The following is a 23,405-nucleotide window of genomic DNA, read 5'->3' as shown; positions in this document are numbered from 1 at the left end:
TAGAATTGGAAGACTTAATCCTTTGGTGGCTTTTATTCACTGTCGCCTACTTCCATGACAGTTTTCAGCAGGTATTTTTTCCTCTTGTGAGCTGGAGCCCTCTAAAGCACAGAGAAAGTGGCTTTCATAAAAGGAGTCCCAGCACACAAACATACCAGAGCTCTTTAAGAAAGTCATCAGGTACATTAGGAAGCATGATACAACTAATATTAATACACTTGGATGCACTTTCTGCAAAGCCCTTAAATAAATGCTTCGAGAGCTAGTAAATTATCACAGACAAAGGACAGGAGAATAATCTTGGGGATTAAGAAGCAGCTAAAAGACAAAAAAAAATAGCAGGGGATTTAGATGATCGTCCTCACAGAGAACAGCAGCAGATTTGATCAGGTATCTGTTACTCCGTTCCACAAATAATCCACAAAAGATTACACCTTTACTGAGGATACAGAGCCTGAAGATAACTCATAATTAATTAGGACAGGCAAAGCTAAAGCTGACAGTGAGTAAATGCAGAATAGTTTCACAGGGTTGAGTAACTGGAAAAATAAACTGACAAATCAAACAAAAAAAACCCAAAATCAAACCAAACCAAAGCAAAACAAAAAAGTCAAGAGGATCATTCATTAGTGGAACTAAGAATGTCTTGATTGTCGCCTCTGTCTCATACCACATCCAGGCACTGGAAAGAATCATTGTAAGGGATCAGTTTAATCACGCCCTTTTTCTTATAGGTTTTCCCTAAAAGCTCACTAGTGGGCCCTAAGGCTCACTGGTAGGACTGGCTGGACTTGTAGTTTTATTTGGCAGAACAGGATTTATGATCTTTAGTGGAATTCAGCTGGCTCTGCTTGATTGACCACTTAGTGCCCGTAGAAAACAAATTTTAATTTCCTTCAAAGTTACAAAGTTAAAATGGAAATTATCAACTTATCCTCAGTGTTCTTTGGATTATTTTTTTGTCTCTGAAACAAAATTGTTTTGAAACTTTCACATAAGCAAAGGCTTTTGTGTTCTAATGTCCAATCTCATTACTCATGACTGTTCAAAGTAGACTTTCATTACTCAAGCATGCCTTTTCCAACAAAAACTAAATTGTAGGGTTTTGATCTGCTTTCCCAGACCACCCAGAATTGTACTCACAAGGAAGTAAGCCAGAAACCTTTCAGGAGAAATCCTTGCAAATTACTACGTGTAAACAAATTTTAGATGCACACAATTCCAAAAGAAATTACTTTAAAATTGTAATTCTCTTGCAAATTTTAAATCACCCTGCGCTTTGTATTCTAATTGACAAGTATAATAGAATAGCAATGTCACATTACCACAAATTATTGTAGGATTTTCCTCAGTTAAGAGTTCTAGTTTGCAAAATCATGCTGCAAAACTAAGCCTCCAAAAAAAGTTTGGACTTCAAAAGAGGCATGCTAAACATTACGTAAAAAAAAATCTCTTCTTCACCTCTGAATAAGTAACTTTTCAGGTAGGAAAACGTTAATACATCCTGCTTGGATTTATCAGCTCAAAAGTTCTCTCAGTTAGTTTGGATTTACATTTTCTTCTTCTGAGTTTGTAACTGGAGAGTGAAGTCTAAAGAAGACCAACTCTAAGCTATGTACAAAGATCAGCTGTAATCTAAAAGCCTATATATTTGATTAACATCATGAAGGGAATAATGCACAGGTAAGTTACAAGAAAACAGTAGACCAGTCAAGTTAAAAAAACACCCCTCTTTAATCAAACAGATTGCACAGAAAGATCACATCCGTGCTAGGACCTATTTAACAAGAGGTCATAATCTTACTTCTCATCTTCCCTTTCATTCATTCTTGATTATGGTTTTAAGTGGCTAACGTTCATTATAAAGATTAGGCAAGCACATGACAACACTTCTGATGTATTTTGTGGGAGCTGAAGACAAAATGCCTACACCTGAAGGAGTCAAATTTAAAACAGGCATGTTGCAAGAGATATTAAAAGCACAAATGATAACTATCTTTAACACTCACTGAACTTGACAGGATTTCCAACCCTGACTTATATGTGTCTAGATTTAACGTGGTCCTCACATCGTTTTTTGTTGTTGTTTGGGGTCTTGGGGGGGGGGGGGGGGGGGATAGAATGGTATAGCTAAGGGTGAATGAAAGGAATAATACAGTTGTTAGATGAACTGCTTCAAACAACAACACTGAGAAGCATAAAAACAGTGAGCAATTTTAAAATATATTTTTTGTACAGTGTCTCAAAAACAGGTTTTCCAATATCTATAAAACACTTCAGTCTCAATAAATACCGACCTCAGGCATAAAGCCTGTTAAGAAATCTATTCCAGTGTTAGGAAGGCCAGGCATATATTAGATATTAAATATTTCTGGTATCATATTTTTAATTTAAGTCATTGTATACCTGTAATTTTCTTCCTCAGTTCATCACAGGAATATTCTATGATGGAAGGTTGCAAAAGAAAAAAAGTAATTAATGGTCTACAGATAGTAGAATATAATTATAGAAAAACACAAATGGCACACCAAGACTAATAAAATGTAGCTTAGTCATTTTATTTTTATTATTTTAGAATTGACTTTCTAGTTATATATATATGTAATTAATTCTACATATTTTATTGATAATCACCTTAAAAATTGTATAAAACATAATCAAGTTCTTTTTTTCTTCTCATGTTATCTGTTTCTATGTTAAGAACCTACCCGTTTCTAAATATTTAATATAGAAGATTCTTCAGCATAGACTTACTATTGTATACTGCTTAACTCATTAAAATGTTTCTGGTATCAAACTGAGAGATAGGCTGTAAAATCTCATTCCATGCAGAAGTAATGAACCAGTTTGTTTCCTAAACTAGATCTTTACATAAGGAGCAACGGATGTAAAAGATGAAGAAGGTTTATGATTTTGCTTATTTTTAATACATTATGATGTAAACACTAGCAATACCACAAAGCTGCACTTCCCAGTGTGGATTCCAAACTTACGCAACTGTAGAGCCAAAACCCTCATAAATGCAGTGTCATAAGCTTTTCTGAATTAAGAAAGACTAAACCCAAATGTGCCAAATTACAGGCATAAATTACAAATCTGCAAACTTATGTGATCAGAAGTCCTTTTTCCTTACATCATTAAAGAAGTTGTTGCAACAGCAACTACAAACATTGCAAAAATTCAGACCATTTTCCCCAGTACTGTATTTCTTGGCCTTTAAGAATACAAATTCATTACCTTTGTACAATTGCATAGGAAGTAATAGGTCTGTCATTCCTGAAATAAGAGAAGCTGCTGTTACTCAACTTCCATCTCTCTTCTCTGAACTAAATTCTGAATGTCTGAATTTCTTCAGTTTAGGAACAGACTTCTGATGCGAACATCAACACTAACAAGCTGCATTAGAACCATCCAGTTCTCTCTGACACTTCAAGCAGTGTTCTGCGTTAATGATCCTGCCATTTTTTTCCAAAGTAAAACACTAGTGTCGACATCTGCTTCAGGCTTTCCATGAAAGCTCCATGATAACTACACAGTAAAACTAATTTTCTTGAGAAACAAAATACTGGCCAGAACTTCCAGCAATCTCTGTTCTTTATGAGGAGTCCCGTGAGATCCTAACATGTAAAAAAACCCAACCACTCAGCTTAAGCATATTAACTAAGGTATCAATCTAAACTTGCTTTGGTACAGCAGAACTACTCTAAATTGTCTGTAGAGAATACAAGGTAAACAAAGTCCTGAGATCTTTGATCAAATGTTTACCTATTATGGTTTGGATTAATTTTCTTCCGTTATTTTCTTAGGTAATACAGGCAAATACCAATGCCTATAATTACAGTGTTAAACAAATAACACTCCACAAGCAGGAATGGAAACTGAAGTAATGTATAGCATGAATGTGACATGTATTCTTAAGGAAAAGTACATGTTTGTTTAATGAAGTGTTTCATTTTGCTGGAATTCATATGAGGATGAAATTGAGTTTGTATGGATACTTCCATTACAGATATACTAGAGAAGTTTCATACACTCTTTCAACAGAAATAGACAAAATTTCATACTATACATACCTTTGACGGAAAAAAAAATTGACTCCTACAATTTAGTATACATAGTAAATTACCACATATTACTTAAAACCTCTAGTTAAACCCAATTTTTCATTTTCATGCACAAAGAATGACTACATTTAAACAGATGATATATTTTTCAACACTTCTGCTCTTTTGCTTCTTTTAACGAACTGGAACTCATTCTATTTGGACAACTAATCAAGTTGACACGTGATACAAAACCTAAGAAAGTGATAAAACAAACATAGTATTTCACTGACAGCAATTTAGATTATTTGTCTATGGCATGCAAGCAAACAGTGTACACTTCAGTATAAACAAATGCAAATTCAACAATCTGGGAGGTGGGAGGAAGAAACAGAACTCTAGGAGAGAAACAATTCAAACAGACTTGGAAATCAGATTATGTAGACAGTCGAGCATAAGTTTTGAATGCCACACTAAGGTTACAAATGCTAATGTGAGTCTTGGTAGTAAAATCAAAAAGCACAACAATAGCAGTAGCAGAGAACTTTATCTCCATTTTTGACATGGTATGTCACTGCTATAGGAATTCCAAATACATTCTGGAGCTTGAAAGCAATGGACAATGCTGGATCAGACTAAATGTCCTTCTATGCCAGTCTTCAGCTGTGGCCAAGTGGGACACCTAGGGAAGACAACAAGCACACACAGTATTTCCCCTTCATGTGTATCTTCCAGCATCTGATCACTTCCAGTTCAGTGAGGCTGTGATCTACATGTGGTTTCTGTGTATTTAATAACCCTCAGGAGAGTTTCTTTCCATGAACTTGACTCTGACTGCTTGAGCTCATCCCTACATGAGTAGATTCTCATGCTCTCTGCAATCCTACAGCAAGGAATTCCAAAGTTTGACTAATTTTCTGTGAAGAACCACCTTTTTTTGCTTTCAGTCTTCATTTGATGCTCTACACTTCTTGATGCTGAAGAAACGAAGACTAGCTAAACCTCTTCTTTCTGTATGCTACTCCAGGCTTCATAGATCACTATAACACCTCTCACCTGTCTCTTTTCCAGTCCTTAGTGACTTGTCTTCATGGTAACTATTTCATAACTTTGTTCACCCTTTTGCAGGCCTACTATATGGTTTTAGCAACAGGGAACCAGAACTGCATACAATAATCACTGCTTGGGCAAATGGAGAGTTATACAGTGGCACAGAGATCTCCATTTCTTTCTTAACTTCCTTTTTTGACTGCTACTGAGTGCTGAATTCACATTTTCATGGAATGAAGTATCACACCTGAGCAGCAACAGAGTTTGTAATTTGTGTGAAATCTTTATTTCTTTTCCCTATATGCACCACTTAACCTCTCTTTACATCAAATTTCATCTGCCACTTACTACTTATCTCATGCAATTCTTTCTTGTTGACCCTCATCTTTACTACCCAAACACCCAGGAGAGTGCTTATAGGGTGAAAGGCATTCTTTTACTATTCAAGACACCTTGCACCTACACAAGGGACACTGTTGCCTAGGTCACTAGGCTTGACCAAAGTAGCAGAAATCACTGGCCTCCACTCCACAGTGGCTGTATTTATTTTAATGTAGAATTCCCAACCAAAGCAGAGAGCAAAGTTTCCCAACTGCCTTGTGCTACTCCAAGCCAGGCATCATGTCACATTGAGACTTGGGGAAAAGCTAGCTTAGCCACCCTGCCTCTTGATTTTTAGCCTACTCCATGAAGAAGCTTGGAACTGATCCTGATTAAAGGACTGGAGTCATGCCTAATATATGCCTTCATGAGAAAACTGGAACTATTAAGGGATCAAAGAGAATAAGCACAAGTAACTCAATCACTCAAAGTGTAGAACAGAAAGTAACAGATGACTTTTCAAGATAACCAACAAATATGTAACAATATTCACATGCCAAAAGTGGAAGCTTGGCACGAAACAGAACAAGGCGCCTTCTCCGTCCGCTCCTATGTGACTACCCTATCACTGGAATACTTTACAAAGAATTGAAGTGAATTTACCATTACAGTTTCTTATTTTATTTTGAATTGGAGCATAACTTTTAGAAAAACAGCCAAACTGGAATGCAAGGAAGTCCTATGGTCTGTGTTGTACAGGAAATCAGACCAGATAATCGCAGTACCATCTCTCTACTCCATTATGTTATTCTATAATCAACTTTGTGCCAAGCACTTTCAGGGCATATTTGCATGGCATAACAGAAAAATAGCAGTCAGCTTTTGAGATACTTTTGAGAAAGGTTATCTCTTGGAATTCAGCACAATGTGTGTTATGTTCCATGTATTTAATTTAATTTATTCCTAGCAGGAACACAGGGCAGAAGCCAGCAAAGCAGGGCAATCACAAGCACATATCTAGCATCAAAAGGAAAAGGAGACACTCAGGAATTTAACAAAGGACAACTAGGAATAAAATATTAATTTATACAATATTAAGCCTTATTTACTTTTAGAATTCCTACTCCTCTTTCTAGTTCAGTCTTTTTCCCCTGTTCTCTTTGGATCTCCTACAACACTATCTTAAGCTTCCTCAACTGCTTTCTGATCCCTTATCCCAATCATTTCATTTTGTACAAGAATACTTCAACATTCCCTGTAGTCACAGGGGTTATCCTTGAAAAATCCCTTAGTTTTTCTACTTTTCTTGACTTGGGGGAAAAAGGAAATAAAAAAGTCTTGTCAGTCTAGTCTTTCTACTAATAATTAAATTTTCCTACTACTAAAGCAGGAATACATATTTACCTTTCACGATTTCTTTTTGTGGCACCCACAGTGTCTGTAGCCCTCTATAATTAACTTCTCTCTGCTTCTGCTCATCAAACAACAATTGTCCCTTTAAGTAGAAGCAAAAGAAACAAATCAAAAAGCATGGAGAAAAGCCTAGTATTTTGCTAAATCTCTTGACAAGTCTCTTCAAGACTAACAAAATCAATGCTAGATAGTCCTGGCTTTGCCACAAAATTAACATAGGACACAAAATTTTGCGGCTCACAGCTATGGGGGTCAGGTCTGAATATATCAAAAGAACCTCTTGGCTATCTGCTGACAACACTCACTAAAGCTGTACATCCTCTCTGGACCTGTTTTTCCCTACCTACCACCGGACCATGTCTTCCCACACTGCTCCAAGGGCCATGTCCTCTCCCTGGCCTGTCCACCATCATCCCTGTAGAGTTCAGAATAGTTGAGAATAGGAAGAGACCTCTGGAGGTCATCAGGAGTTAAGAATCCTCTCTCTTTTTCTGACTATTGTTTCTTACTCCATCAGCCATCAGCTGCCCAACCCATCCAAGTTTTTCCCAGAGACAGGCTTTAGCGCACATGGTTTGAACACATAACTGAAGTGCTGAAATACCTGAGACAATAGTGTGCAAATGCAAGTGTTTATGTCAAATTCTGCTATAGTATCTGTCATGTAGTACACGTGGCAGAAGGCTTGCAAGATGGTCAGAGTGTTTTCACTGCAACAATAGGGACAAATAAGTACTGTGAGTGCTTAACAGTTACTATCAGTGCTCTGCCATTAATAATGCAATAATGGCTTATGTTACTGGAGCTCCCCTCTCAGGAGAGTTTTGGCAATGCACATGGATTTTAGGCATCCTTTTGAAAGTGTTTGCCATGAGTTCTTACTATCAGTATGTTACACTGCATGCAACTAAACAATCCAGTTTCCTTGGACACTTACACTTAGGTTTCTGTTTTAAAACAGTACTTGCTCATTTCTAAGAATTTTTGCAAGATGTTTCAGCCAACATTTTGAGAAACTCTTGCAAATTATAAAAATTCTTTAAAGTATTAGAAATTTCAGACTTGTCTAGAGAGCTAAGATTGATTTTTGTTAAAGACTAAGAGATAAGAGGAAAAAAGAAGAAATACCACCAGCACAAACATACAAAAACACAGCAGGAACAAGAAGGAAACATACCAGCCATAAAGCATGCAAATACTCTGTGTTTCTCATTGTACTGTCTACCATGCAGTCAGCTTCAAACAGGGACTTCCAGGTAAATTGATACTGATGTCCATTAGAACAGTGTATCTGCTCATTTAGATGAATGTATGTTCTAAGATGGAGAACCAAATCTAGAGAGGGATTCAGAGGGACAGATCTGTAGATTTAAGAAACCAAATAACCACATGGAAAAAGAAAAATTCTAATTCCCAGATAAGAATGCGTTTTCTTCAGTTTCTGGTATGAGACTTTGTTTTATCAAACCTGTTCAAAGGAGTATATTAGAGAGAAGAGATCTGACCTGAAGTCAGTTCCTAAAAGCCCATAAACAGTTGCATATGTTATTATGGGTTTTTACATCCTCATCCTTTTCCTATAGTCAGCATTTCCTTGCCTAGAGTCAATTTATTCTGTTGCTGCTTTGAAATTTGTTATAAACTCTACCCTAAGGGCAAATTACTCAACTTTTTACCTGATTTTTTTAAGTAGCAATCTATAAATACATAAAAAAAAAAAAGAGATATACTCTTTCATGTCACACAAATTTAATTAGTGAGTAAATATTTGTACAAAACGTATTACTTTTTTCTTCTAAGAAATAGGATGTTTCACGGTATAGCAAGGATTGAAAAAATTAATTCAGGATTTCTCCTCTGTACCTTGCAGCCAAATACAATGTGTTCTACACTACTGCGTATTTTCAATAAAGGCAGTAAGAATCAAGTGACAGAAAGCCAGCTCTTTAATTTAAAAGGTACAAACGTTTGTTCCAAGCTTCCCATTCCTGTGACGAGCTGCGTATCTGTGCACCCCCAGATTTTTTCCCCACTGTTACCACACACTCTTCTTCTCAGAAAAGCTAAACTCACAGTGAGTGCTACCATCACAATTCGATGAATCAGAGTGAACAAGGTTTGCATACAAAAATCCAACTGGCCTTAATTTACTGTATTCTCATTTCTGTATGGAGGCATAAATAAATACTGGTTTAAATGTCAAAACCATTGAAATCCCTCTTTCACACAAGCAAACAGGGCCTTTGTAGACTCTAGTTGACAGCTACTGAGCATACTCTCTCCCCCAAAGTGCTCTGTATCCTTCCAAGAAGGAGGGTGAGATACACAGGTTTGCTCACCAGCATCAATATAACGGTCCATAGAAGCACTTCATACAGTGTATGAATATGTAAGTTAAATTAATGAAAAGAACAATATGCATCATGTTTCAATACATGTAAGGGAAAAAAAAAAGAGTAAAAAAATGACACCACAGTGTTTGCCAGGAAATAGATTAACACTAACAACACTTCTTCGTTGTACCGAATTCATTCCAAGGAATAATTTTGTCGGCAGATCATAAATCCACAAAATGTGTCACAGACTTTAGCACTAAGGAAAGAGCAGCCTAAAGGAGTTTTCTAGCCCCTTCTCTTTCTGAAGTGGCTTTTTCATTTTTAACATGACAGCAGATGCTGATTTAAGTGATTTTGGCTGAGTTGCTACTAACTGGTCTTTTCATCTGCCATTAATTTATTTGTCATCTTGTTCATTAAGAGCTTTAATTGAAGCAACATAGAAATTTGCCAATTTTCCTTTAAAAAATACCCATTGAACTTTCCATTAAAAAAATCCTCAGATTTTCCATTGCAAGAAGTTAGTCCCAGATTGCAGTAAATACTTCTATAAAATAGTATGTCTTTCTTCTAAAAATTAGGAGTTTTCAAGTGTATGCAGTCACTCTTTTCTATCTTAATAAAGACCAAATTATGGAAGGAAGACTGCACAAGAAAACTTCATGAGCTGGAAAAAGTTGTCAGCAAAAACAGTCACACAGCCTTTCACACAGAGAACATGACTTTTATACAGCCAGTTGTGTGCAGATATCAAAAGACTCCAGCTGCGACACACATTTTCAAGTATCTTCCTCTCAGGACTGATTCAACCTCTGGCTCCTTGTGCCAAATCCAAACCCGCAGACTTTCGTGTTCTTTTAAACGTTATTTTCTGACAATCATTGACAATCATTAAAAAATGACAATTTATTGTTGCTTTCTGGTGGAGAGTAACTTTTTCCTCATTCTGCTGACCAAGGTGTCTGAGAGATGAATTCTGGCTAATTTTGCTGTGACAACTACAGGTGTGAACTTGCCAGACTGAACTTGGGTGACGGAGCCAGAGGCGTATGCTTCCATCCTGACTCTGATGCTGAAGCAGCGAGTTCTGACAGAGAAGCCAGGTGAGAAAAAGCATTCAGCCACAGCAGTCTTTGTACAGTGACCTTGTTTCAGCCTCTGTAGTAAAGTTTTGCAACCTTTTTATCTCTTCTAACCCACAGCACAGAGGATAATTGGATTCTGCTCCATCTTCTGCACTATTAGCAGACTTGTTTACCAAGCTTCCCTTGGTTTCAGTTGCCAATAAATAATGCTTTCGCAGCCACAGAGGCGGCAATGGAATTATTCAGCTGTTACGAAGGAAGGAGTATGGGGAACAGACAGGGTATTTGGTCTGTAGAACATTAGTCTGCTCTGAAAAGCCAAAAAATCTTAACCACTTGTACATATCCTTCTAGTCCTTCACTTCAAAGTAGAAAACTAAGCCTGGAGTCTTCACTTATGAGCTCTACATTGTTAATTATTTTTCCTCATCACCAATGTCCTTCCTTTTCATTATCAGATCACTTCTTATTAGAAGTATTATGTATTATTTATGCCAGTAAGATTTACAACATTGTAAAGTAAGAGGAGAACTAGGCACAATGAAGTCACTGCTGGATGAAGGGTTTCCACCCAAGCATTCATAATGCACTAAAATCAACCTGTGTGCTCGTGTACTTCTGTGGGTTGTGTTAGAACATTTTAGATGAACAGCTATGTCAAAAGAAAAAGTCTCAATGAATTCCAGAAGATACAGATGCGACATATGCTGGAAAAAAAACCCAAAGTATCAGCTCTGAGAAGTACCCCATTTTGGTAGATTTACTGGTGTTCCTCTGGCCAAACTTTCATATTTATGAAAACATAGGCCCTATTATTGGTCAGAAAACTTTTAACTATTCTCACCATGAACCTAATACCCTCCAGTTTTTACTTTTCTTAAAAGCAACAGAATTTAAAGTAGAAGTGAACTTGCTAGTATTTTAAGAGAAAATATGTTCCTTCTAAAGAAGGAATTATGCACCTACCTCAAAGATGAGGAGACCTAAGAAATTAAAAATCACTGCTATCACAATTGCAACTCAGTTTAGAGACTCAAATAAGTCAGTTCAGCCCAAACTTTCTTAAAAATCCAATACATACACAGTCTTTCTCCTATCCTCCATTTCTGTGACAGAAACCTAAATGTACATGCTTTTTAAGACATAGTTTTTTCTCCTTTCTGCTTTTCCACTTGCGATATTGCTCCAGATACAGCTTTTTACATGTTTTTTTTCCCTAAAACATCTAAAAGACAGTTATATTTAGTTGAAAGAATTGGATAGGTTAGTTCTGTTTCTCATAAGCCAAACCATCTCCCCTAGCGCAAAAGACCAAAAGCAAAATGGAAATACATAGAACATAAACGTAAGATTTTACTACACAGAAAGGAAAAAAAAAAACCCAAGGCTCCCCAAAACACAAAACAAAGCAAAAAAGCATCTTGAACTGAAGAAGAAGACAACACAAAACTTGGAATGAATTCGTGAATAACTCAGAAAAAAAACTCTGTTAGATTTCTGGTAGTTCTGAGACTTTAAAAGATAAAGAAACACCTGAAGATTTCTAAACAACAGTCAATTATTTTGAAGAAGAAATGAATACAGCAATTTCACTAGAAAACAGGGAAGTGGGTAGTTGGAGGTTGCATGCTCAGAAAAAAAGCAGAAGTGTGTCAATATTGCTTTTGCACCTAGGTCTGTCTAGAAACTATTTAGGAAGGAAGTCTGCCAGCGGCTCATGGCTCTGAATTTATCAAAGAAGAAGAAGAAGAAACAAAAAACAACCCTAAACCTAGCCAGTCACATTTATTTAAATTCAATGGAGCAAAGCAAACAGTGATGCAAACAACCTCTCTATTGGCAGGATTGGCAGGGATAAGTAAATGAAATAGATTGGCCCTCATCAACAAGATGGCCTGTTAGAGAAACTCAGAAGTTTTTAAAATAAAGGGAAGCCATGGCCCATGTATTTGCAGGCCTGTACAGCACTCCCATAGGTCTCTTAAAAAAATTAGTAACTAGCATTATTGTTTATAAGCACAGACTTTTACTATGACATCACAGAATAAGAACTCCACTATTCAAGGCAGTGGTATTACTGGAAACAGTCCCATTGGAGTCTGGCAATTTTTAAATACAATAAGGCATTCTGATGAATGTGACCGTAAAAAAAAACCCAAACAAAACCAACACAAAACAAGCAAACAAAAACTTCCCACACAACCTCCATAAGTCCCATATATTCTAATGTCAACAAACATGCACACAGTTCCAACTGAGCACATGCACATGCACTTCCCATGTGTGGCAAGCAAGGCTGTCATCTAAGAAGTGGAAAATGTCCTTCCTGACTTCCACGTGGAAAGCAGTTAATTCAGTAACATGTTTTATATTTGCTCATGTAAAGCAGCATACGGCTTCAGTCCCCCAAAATGGATACTTAATCTCCTTGCTCCAGAATGAGGCCATGTTCTCACTCAACACATAACTTAAAAACCAAAAATTACCAAGAAAAACCTATGCCCTTCCAGGCAGAAAGCAGAAGATCTGATGTTGTGTGCCTGAATGTCTAAGTGTATGATGCTACATGCCCATGCATGGGCAGCTAAATCACATTTTGTGACTGAGCAAACACCAGTTCCTCTTGCAGGTACGTTGAAAGGAGCCTCTCCCCTGGTGACTCTGCTTTTACTTCAACCGGGTTACTTGAGAAGCTTTCTCCTTTCTCTATTTTCAACCATCTAGCAGCACTAAACCCTCTGAAGCCAAGAATTTTAGCCTTTTTAACTTCAATGTCTGGGTGGACTTAACTGAAATCAGACAGAAGGTCCAAAGACAGATACAATTAGTCTGGTCATATAAGTCTCATTTCCTTGGAAAATCACATTGAAACCTCTGTTTAGGAGTGCCTAGACCCAGACTTTGTGCACTGGCCCATAATTAAACATGGTTGTTATGCAGAAGGATGCGATATGTTTTGGAATGTTTTGAATTAGTGTCTCTATAAAATAAACTGCTAAAAATACATCTAGACTGTCTGTAAATTCTACCCCTTTATCACCTGCATTAAGGCTAGCACAATGAAAATCAGTTACCAAAGTACTGCATCTTTAAAGTTAAATTTGATTGCAATAAAAAAGTACTCTTAAAAGCATAAAGTAATGTTAATAATATCAGATTACTGTTAAAATAAAGCACCTGCTATAAGCAATGTCTTGTCTGATAAGGTTTAAAAAAATGGAGAGAACTGTATTATGTCATTTTCCACATCTTCACATGCAAACGTGCAATGAAAACCAATAATTACTCTTCGCTGTGTCTTCCGTTTGTCCTAGCTACATGACTTCCTTCAGTAATTCCCAAATCTCATCTTACTGTACTTGTTTTTTGCATTCCCCTTTTCTGACATAAGTTAATTACCTGTCCTGTAAAATTCATTTGGCATTGTAATACTTCTTTTGTTCAGAAAAATATTAGTTTTGTTGACACACACTTATGCTGGGGCAAATTTGTAAGACAGAAGGACACAACAGTACTACTTACTGAAAGTAAGAAATGTTTTAGAGATGCAACATGACGACCTCTTTCTGAAAATCATTTTTACACAGTATTCTGTTTTCCTCCTTAGGAAAAAAGTAATTATTCATACTGCTACAAAGATCTGTTGTTAATTGTAAACATATGCACAGTCATCTTACCAGGGTATTTTAAAAAACAAACCAACCCACAATAACAGGACTGAATTCCTATTCTATGATTCTCATCCTGAACAGCTATATAAAAAGGTCTTCCCAGTGGGCTAAGTGTATACTTTTTTTTTTCTTTAAATGCAAATAAGTTGAAATTTCTAATGTTGCCTAAAGTGGAGAAGGAAAAGAGAGTGATTTTCATGCAATATAGTATACATGTAAGTTTGGAAGATGACAGAAAAGTTGCAGTGGACTAATTTTTTAAAATCTCTGTTGCATCTCCAGTTCAGGTAGGCTTAAACAACTTTTTTCTTCTGCATATTTGTACTACAGAAAAAACTAACATCATCCAGCAAGATGTGACTGGCCGGCGCAGTCAAGCAACCAAGAAATATTTTTAAATCTACCTTTTAAGATTGACAAACTGAATTTGGAATTCCACAAATGGAATGCTGTATTTTCCCTTCCCCCAACATCACCTGATTTCTTCCTCCTCCTGTTTGAAGTTTTCTTTTCCTACACTTTGACTTTAAGTTAATTAAAAAAAATTTGGACAGCAAAAAAGAGCTTTCACTACTTCGCAGCTATCAGCTGTTTTTCTATTTCTCTGTGCCTCACAAGTACATCCCTTTTTTTAATTTATTTATCTTAATATTCACATTAACTCAATCACAATTTCTCAAAGAAGTCAAGAGACAGACTGCCATTAACTTTTATCTTGCTTTTTGACAGTCTCTATTATCATATGGAAAGAAGAAGTGTTCGTAAAAGTAGCTGATTTAGGCCCTCATAGAGGACTATCCTCAGAGACTGTAGATCATGTTGTGCTGTAACTGGCTGCTTAACCAACACTCAATTTACCAATTTCCACTCTATGACATTGAGAAAAGCGACATATAGATAACAAATATTAGTTCCTCCACCCCACGCACCACCCCCCCAACTAGTTCACCTCTAGTAGCAAAGTTCATAGAGCGGTTATAACAGGAAAAAAGAAGAAAAAAAAAAAAAAAGAAGAAGAAACAACCAATTCCAAATTGTGGAGTTTAGACAGTACTATAATAATTCCTTGAATTACTAGGTTCCTAAACACCTGTAGGATTTATGTTTAAAATATACCCAAATTATGCTATGATACCTTCCAACTTCAAATTGAGGGTGAGACAAAGTATCCCAAAGAACAAAACACTTGGAATTAGGATCAAAATTGCCTGCTCATTTAAAGTTAAAGGTCAAGCATGACTATATAGATAAATACTTCATCCAAGCAACTTCAAATCAATACAAAATGAAAACCCCTTCCTATCTCAATGCAGCATCTATAGAAAGTCAGACCATTTACTTAAATACTTGCAGTTGACAACAGCAATAAGAAACCTCTTTAAACACCTCTGCAAAACTTGCCTTTTTTTTTTTTTGTAAACATTAAGAGCATTATGTGGCCTTTTTGGCCATTCTATGCATATATGAGTTATGGATTTTCACACACGTCACACTTACAGGGAAGAGACACATAGTGCCGAACGATCTGGTCTCCAATACAAAAACATTAAATGAAGATATTCGGCAGCCAGAGGCCACAGAGGAGAAAACCTGACTTGGTCAAAGCACAAACTGGATACAAGAAAAAGAAAGAAAGAAAGAAAGAAAGAAAACCTAATAGAAGGGCCAGAGGGAAACACATTTTTCAGGGAAAAGAAGGCATGCCACCAAGATGGGCATACGGAAATGTGGAGGAGCACACTGGACAATTTCTGTATGGTCACTGGACACACCTTCACAACACAATTATGACAGCAGAATCACAGCTCCTCTGGTTATCATTGTTGCTGTCGAGTGTTTTTCATTACAGGCCTAAGATACTTTAATGAAAGGCAATTACAAGATTTATAGTACTTTGAATTATATTCATCGCCTAAATGAAAGATTAAAATGCAGTCGTCTCCTGCAAAGTGACCGGAGTGACACGTGGTTATTTTCATGTTGTCTCTCAAGAGTTTCTCTGTGTGTAAGCAAAAATGACTTCGCTTCCTAAATGCCAGTGAAGCTGAGCTTGCCAAACTGTGTTCCTACTGCTTAGCACTTTGTTACCTTTAATAAAGCAGCACAAGACCAAATTCTGCCTCTCTCCAACAACTGTAAAAGAGCATTATAATCTTCTGAATCTGAAGGCACTGGCAGCACAGCTATCATCATGACAGTTTAGTCAGAATAGTGTGTTATGGGAATGTATCCAGCTCAGCTCTCAGCCCCCAGGACAAGAAAAACTTTGCTGCTAATTAAGTCTTTGAATTTCGTTCTTAATGGCAAGAAAAAAAACAAAAGTAAAACTCAGCAAGAGGCAGTGAAAATGTATTTCTTCAAATAGATTTTGATTATCATCATTATTCATCAAAATATACACATCTGAAATAGGATGAAGTACATTCACAACCACATTTGCCATTTCTGTAACTGTCGCCTTCTTAAAGTTCTAAAGGTGTTTTACAAACAACTTATTAACCCTCAGAATATTTTTCTTACGTAGGAAAGAACTACCCTAAAACCTCAGCCCTCTGAAGTCCAAAGTTTGTTTTTGCTAACACCACCTGTTGTTTTGTGTTAAAAAATAAAAGATTTTAATTTCTCAGTCCTTTATTTTAAATAACATTTTCTATCCCTCTTCTCTATAACTCTAAGGAGAATAAACAACACAAACCAACTTAAAAATTAAAAAATCCAATTATAATTTTTTTATTGTTCATATGCAATCATATCTTTTGAATGAAAATTACACTATTAACTGTATTTTCTTTACATCGTATTTCAGTCAGTAAACCCATACATTCTACAAATTACTTCTGCCTTGATATTTCCTACACAGTCTTTCCTGTCTTAACACTACAATTTCTAAAATTTAGCCAACTGGAGATCCCTCTTAATTTAAATAAATATTACCCAATAATTTGCTTACATATTCTTCATGACACTCAAGCAACTGGTGCAATGGACGGATACAAAGGATGCAACAGAAACAGAATTTCTTTTGTATAGTTCTATAATCTAAGAACTGAAACAAAAAATGTAATTGAAACTAAAAAACAGTTGGAGAACACGTTCTACATTTTCAAGTTAAGACATAAAGGTTGCTACCAAATCCACAAAAGGGCTCTAGATGGTATGTTTCAAAGCATACCAGTATCAAGCAGATCGGATGTTTTCCTACAACAGACACAAAATTCCTCATTCTGGAGCGCTATTGACAAACCAGGCTCTGTCCGCATATTCCTGTCATGCACAGACTAACTCTGCAACTTAGATTCCAAAAAAAAACCCCCTTTTTTTTTTTGTACATATTGCCAGCTTGCAACTTTGAAAATTCACCCTTCCTAACCAGGTCCTTTCCATCCCTGATCACCCTGCCCCTCTTTCCACTAGGAACTCCCCGTTGTTCTGTAGAATCAGATGGTGGGGCACCAAACTCCCCACAAGACATATGTTTTTTTCAGGTTCTGCCTGTAGAAGGTTATGACTCAGATAATCTGTGTAAAAACTGAAATTTCACAAACTGAAACTACAATTTTCTTTGTACTGGCTTACCTCATTCTCTTTGGATGTGTACTGTATCTTGAGAGTATCCATGGCTCTGATCATTGCTTGCATGGCAGTAAATATGTTTTGGTAAACCAGTTTTGTGAAGCCCTTCCTGTCTTCTTCTGTGTAACCTGATCCATGAATAATCCTCATTTGTTTAATGAACGTACTCTTGCCACTTTCTCCTGTGCCTGGGGGAGGAGAAAGAAGAGAGAGACAAAAAGTATTGTATTTGCAAATCCTGGCAGTTGAGAATATTTCTAAATACACATACAAGGACGTGCACCTTATCTGAGCACGCATAAGAGTCACCATTAACTGAATTTTCCATTTTCCATAATCTATATTGTTTCAGTCATAGTATTTGCATTGCTGGGCTTGGGAGTGTTTTTTTTTGGTAAAAGGTATGTAAAAGTATCTTATTGTAATACATCTTACAATGTTTAATCTAAACATCCTATAGGTAGAAGTCAGATTACAAAACAAGGAAGGTATGTGAGTACAAAAGAAAGAAACTTTTTTGTGTGTGAGGATCAAATTCCTCAATATTGAGAACTTTGTATGAAGTTTATGTACCATTTACACCTTAATACTGAACTTGGGGAAGAATTTTATCATTAGGCCACATTACCTAGTTTGATATTTTTACTGATTCTTATATAAGTACTAATTGAAAACATGCTAAGTGAAGTTACAAAAAATGCATTTTTACTGTCAGATACTCTGGGAATTACTGATTCTATTTTAAAAAAATCCTAACAGACAAATATTATAAAGTCATATATGAACTTACATAATTCATATAATATTTTGCACGTACGTATTTATTTAAGCCCATTTAGAGGACATAACAATGTATTTCCTAATATTTTTCAGGACGTAAGCCTTGTTCCTCTGTTCTCTCCTATTACCCTTACTACAGAAAAATGTCGGCACTGATTCATATCAAGGGTCCATTTAGGCAGTGTCCCATCTCCAACCAAGTTTGTAAGTGGCAGCCAAGAGAAGAGTAAAAAGAGGGGCCAGAATATATGACACTTGCTCCACAAAACCCTCACTGTATCTTAAAAGTTAGGACTTAGCTTACAAGTTCATTAGCTGAATGCTACCTATTTGATAGCCTTACTGTATCTCCCAAGTACTTGAGCAGGTCTCTCCTTAAAGCTATGGAAACATTTTGCATCCTCAACGCATCTTAGTAAGGAGTTTTGGAGCTCTATCATCCATGATACGTAATTTCTTCTGAGCCTGGATCCACCAGTTCCATTGCTGTTTCTTGTATTCAATAAATCTTCCCCACCTCCCCACCTTCTCCACAAACTCTTAGACACTTCTGTCTTATTGTATTGGGTTTACATGGCAAGGTTTAGGTAAGCTAGGGGCGCTGCAAGGGCAGCTTCTGTGAGGAGATGCCAGGAGCTTCACCCATGTCAGACAGAGCCAGTTTCAACAACTCCAAGAGGGACCCACTGCTGGCCAAAGCTCAGCCCATCAGCTGGTAGTGCCTCTGTGATAACATATTTAAGAAAGGGTAAGAAAAGCTTTGCAACAGCCATGTGAGAGAGGAGTGAGAAAATGTGAGAGAAACAGCCCTGCAGATATCAAAGTCAGTGAAGAAGGAGAGGAAGAGGTGCTCCAGGCACCTCTGCTCTCTACTTCAGAGCAGTGATTGCCCTGCAGCCCATGGAGAAGACCATGGTGGAGCAGGTTGTCCACCTGCAGCTCATGGATGATCATGGTGGAGCAGATATACACACTGCCACCCATGAAGGGCTCCACACCTGAGCAGGTGGGCATGCCCTGAGAGAAGCTGCAGCCTGGGAAGAGCTCATGCAGAAGCAGGCCCCTGGCAGGACCTGTGGCCCATGGAAGGGACACATACTGGAGCAGTTTTTGAAGAACTGCGGCCCTTGGAAATGACTGATGTTGGACAAGTTTGTGAAGGACTACCCTGTGAGAGGGACCCCATGCTGGAGCAGGGGAAGGGCGCAAGATGGGAGGAGCAGCAGAGACGAAGTGTTCCAATCTGACCACAACCCGCACCCCTCGGGGTGCAGGAGGTAGAAGGGTCAGAAATGAAGTTGAGCCTGGGAAGAAGGGAGGGGTAGCAGGAAGTGTTTAAAGATTTGTTCTTGTTTCTCACTGTCCTTCTGTTATTAACAGGCAATAAATTAAATTAATTTCCCTGAGTCAAATCTGTGATGGTAATGGGTAAATCATCTCCCTGTCTTTATCTTAAGCCATGAATTTTTCCATCATATTTTCTCCTCTGTCCTGTTGAGAAGGGGGAGCGGTAGAGCAGCTTGGTGGGTACCTGGAGGTAAGCCAAAGTCAGCCCACCACACGTATTCACCTTGAGCTGTACTTTTTCTAGGGTGAAGAATCCTAACCAGGTCAGTTCAGTTCTCAGCTGGAAGACGCTCCAGAACTTGGTCACCCCTTCAACCTTTGTTGAAGCTTTCTCAGTTCTGTTTACCTCTGAGATATACCCAGAATACCAAAACTTCAAATACTAAGGTGCTGCCAAAACTTAAGATTATGAAGTGGCATCATTGTGTTACCTGTACTGTAATTAATTTAAAAAAAAGACAGAATGCATATGCTATTTGTTCTCCATCTGCATTATTTTATACTGATCTACAACTAACTTTACCGGCCATTTCCCTGCCCACTCTTGTGATATCCTCCTGCAGCTTTCAGTCATACTTACAAACTTGACTAACACTTAGCACAAAAATTTCTCTTGTAATTCCTCAACCCTTTTCCCACAATACCTTTCATTTCCTCTATATTTCCTGTTATTCAGCATCTGTGTGACGTGACTGAACAAATCCATTGCTATCCCACAGAGCTTTTATATGAGAGGGCGTTGGACAGCCTTTTCTTGTTCTTCCCCAACTGAAGGATGGTACAGGAGCAAAAAAATACCTGTTATACTTTCTTCTTAAACCTTCACTGTAATTTTACAGAAGTTTAACAATTAACTTGCTTCCCTTCTCCACTAAGAATTTACTGCTGGTAAAACAGTGTTGCCATTAACAAACTTCTAGTAATTTACACTTAGTACCACTAGGTGTCGAAAATACATCAGCACAATGAGAAAAGAGGCCCTCTGAACATTACATCTTCAGATATAATAAAGCAGGAAAATGCTGTGAGTGCCCACCACATCATACTCAGTACCATAGCAGACCATAGTATCACTTTAATGAAAGATCATGCAACTGCAGGACTCCAACCATTAATAGTAACAGCAAGCAAAACCCAGGTAACATAGGAAAGTGTAATATTTTATGTATTTTAATATGTTTATGTATTATGTATTGCTTTTTAACCAAGCACTGATTGAAATATTTAATATTTTCTCTGCAAAAATAAGATTAATATAGCTGTTCTTTCCACAAATGTTCGGGATTTCTTTAATTTTGGCATTGTATTGGGTTACTTGAGAGAGATGGAACATTGAGATATGCTAGAATACATGTGAATGGGAAATGCTGATGTTATATTATATTTCACAGCCCTCAGAACGGCAGTCCTGGCACGTTAGCTTTAAAAAGTCAACATAAATACAATTCAAATACAACTGAGTTTAAAAACAAAACAACCCCCCACCACCACCTTTTTTTGCTGCCAGTAAACCCCTTATACTTGAGAGCAAAATACTCTGATTAATCCAGGTTGAATTGCTGGCCTAAATTTTTATATAACTCAGAATAAACAGTCCTATCACATTACAACAGTGCCCTCTACTAATTTTTGAAATAAAGGAAAAAAATTGTGCAACTATTAATTTCACTGTCAGGGATATGCAACGATGTGGTAAAATCAAGTGTAATTTTGGCTTTTAAAGAAAGGCTTTATTCCAAGACCCAAAACCACCAAAGGTAGATGGAGCCAGGTTTGAAGAGATCATCATCTGTAATCCAAGCAAGAGTTCTTCCCTGCCTGTATCAAATTTAATTTTTAAAGAAATTTAAGGTTAATATTTTATTATTATCTGATTTATTATTATCTGATGATCAGAGGGCTGGAGCATTTCTCCCATGAAGACAGGCTGAGAGAGTTGGGGTTGCTCAGCCTGGAGAAGAGAAGGTTCCAGGGAGACCTTATAGCAGCCTTCCAGTACCTAAAAGGGACCTACAGGAAAGAAGGGGAAGGACTCTTGATCAGTGAGTGTAGTGATAGGACAAGCGGTAATGGTTTTAAACTGAAAGAGAGTAGATTTAGATTAGATATTAGGAAGAAATTTTTTACTGTCAGGGTGGTGAGGCACTGGAACAGGTTGCCCAGGGAAGTTGTGGATGCCCCATCCCTGTAAGTGTTCAAGGCCAGGTTGGATGGGGCTTTGAGCAACCTGGTCTAGTGGGAGGTGTCCCTGCCCATGGTAGGAGGGTTGGAACTAGACGATCTTTAAGGTCCCTTCCAACTCTAACCATTCTATGATTCTATGACTTGATCTAATCTATATCAACCTATAGCAAACAAAAATTGTCTATTCAAGTGATTTATAAAGAGGTATGAAATACACAAGTAATAAACAGAGCCACCCTGCTACACCCCTTGATGTCTCATAATCCTGAATACAAGTTGATTTAAAAGCTTTGTGCTCCCTACCCTGACCTTAAGTAGAGTGCACAGTCTTCCTTCTGTATTCTTCCTTCCAGCGACTCCTTATGCGCCTAGCTGTGCCTCTTGTCATAAACCCAGAACACAGAGTCTCTGTGCCAATCCAGCAAAAAATGCTCTTTGTTTCTCCATTCCCATAAGCCATCTAGAAAAATCTTCAGGTCTTATTAGCTTAAAATGAAACAAGGCTTTTGAAGCACATCTTGACAGAGCATCATTTTAAAGCATATTATAAAAGTGGCAGGGCTTTCAAAGAGTGAATATGGAGTAGTCATGCCGATATGCATACTTGTGAGATATTAAGCTAAAGATGACTGCAGTTCAGGATGGAACTGCATACACAATCAGATTTGGATTGCGTATCTTTTTAATTAAAGTAGTTGGAAAACAAATGGAGACACACCAATTGGAACTTGTGTTTTAAGACTTCAGGCAGTGGGGCTTAAGAAAATGGAGCACAGTTTTCACATTATGAATAATAAAAATGGTAATAGGGTAATAAAAAGCAGGAAGTACAGAAAGTGTAGAAAATAGAACAACAAAATATTGATGTATGATATACCTTGGAGGTATATAATCACGTTTTAATGCCACTCATTCTAGAAGGATTAGAGAATGAGGGTCTTTAAAACATGGCTATATATTTTCAACGTGTTGGAATTCTTTTATTACAAGCAAGTTTAAAAAGGTTATTTGTGTAAAAACAAAACAAAACAACAAAAAAAACCCAAGCAAAGTGTATTTTACTCCTCACTGACATGTCATAAAATCATAGAATGGTTTAGGTTGGAAGGGACCTTGAAGATCATCCAGGTCCAACCCCCCTGCCATGGGCAGGGACACCTCCCACTAGACCAGGTTGCCCAAGGCCCCATCCAGCCTGGCCTTAAACACCTCCAGGGATGGAGTTTCCACAACTTCTCTGGGCAAGGGCAATTTGTGGTAAGAACTTGCCCAGCATACCTTTAGTGTATTTACCTTCAGGAAATTATCTGTTGAATCATTATTGCCCAAATATGGAATACATATTTTACTGACTAGGTCAAGAGACAGAGTATTCTCAAAAGGTGAGATGTAAATTCAGTGGTTAATGTCACATATTTATCCTCCTCCCAGTCACTTCAAGCATTCATTTTTTTTCCTCTGCTTCCAACTACTGACTGAAACATAGGTGTTACCTTCCCAAATCCACTTTCTCAATAAAAAGAAATATTGGAATTTTGCCATTTAATTCAAGGAATAAAACATTGTATCTGTTTTGGCCATTGTCTCTTTTGTCCTTAACTC

General features: G+C 37.3%; 1 protein-coding gene across 1 annotated transcript in view; it reads right to left on the bottom strand.

The window, feature by feature from the left end:
• LOC309683528 (guanine nucleotide-binding protein subunit alpha-14) overlaps positions 1–23,405 on the bottom strand; it is a gene marked incomplete at its 5' end in the record, with an annotated part of 80,120 nt that overhangs the window by 26,447 nt on the left and 30,268 nt on the right. Inside the window, one exon of the mRNA XM_082497827.1 lies at positions 17,496–17,680. Coding sequence (XP_082353953.1) covers positions 17,496–17,680 — 185 coding nt within the window. The remainder of the gene's footprint in view (positions 1–17,495; positions 17,681–23,405) is intronic.

This window comes from Vanellus vanellus (genome assembly GCF_965231255.1).
Source record: "Vanellus vanellus genome assembly, chromosome: Z".
NCBI classification, from domain to species: Eukaryota; Metazoa; Chordata; class Aves; order Charadriiformes; family Charadriidae; genus Vanellus; species Vanellus vanellus.
The sequence above is the reverse complement of the archived record's forward strand: the minus strand, read 5'-3'. Positions and strand labels throughout refer to the sequence as shown.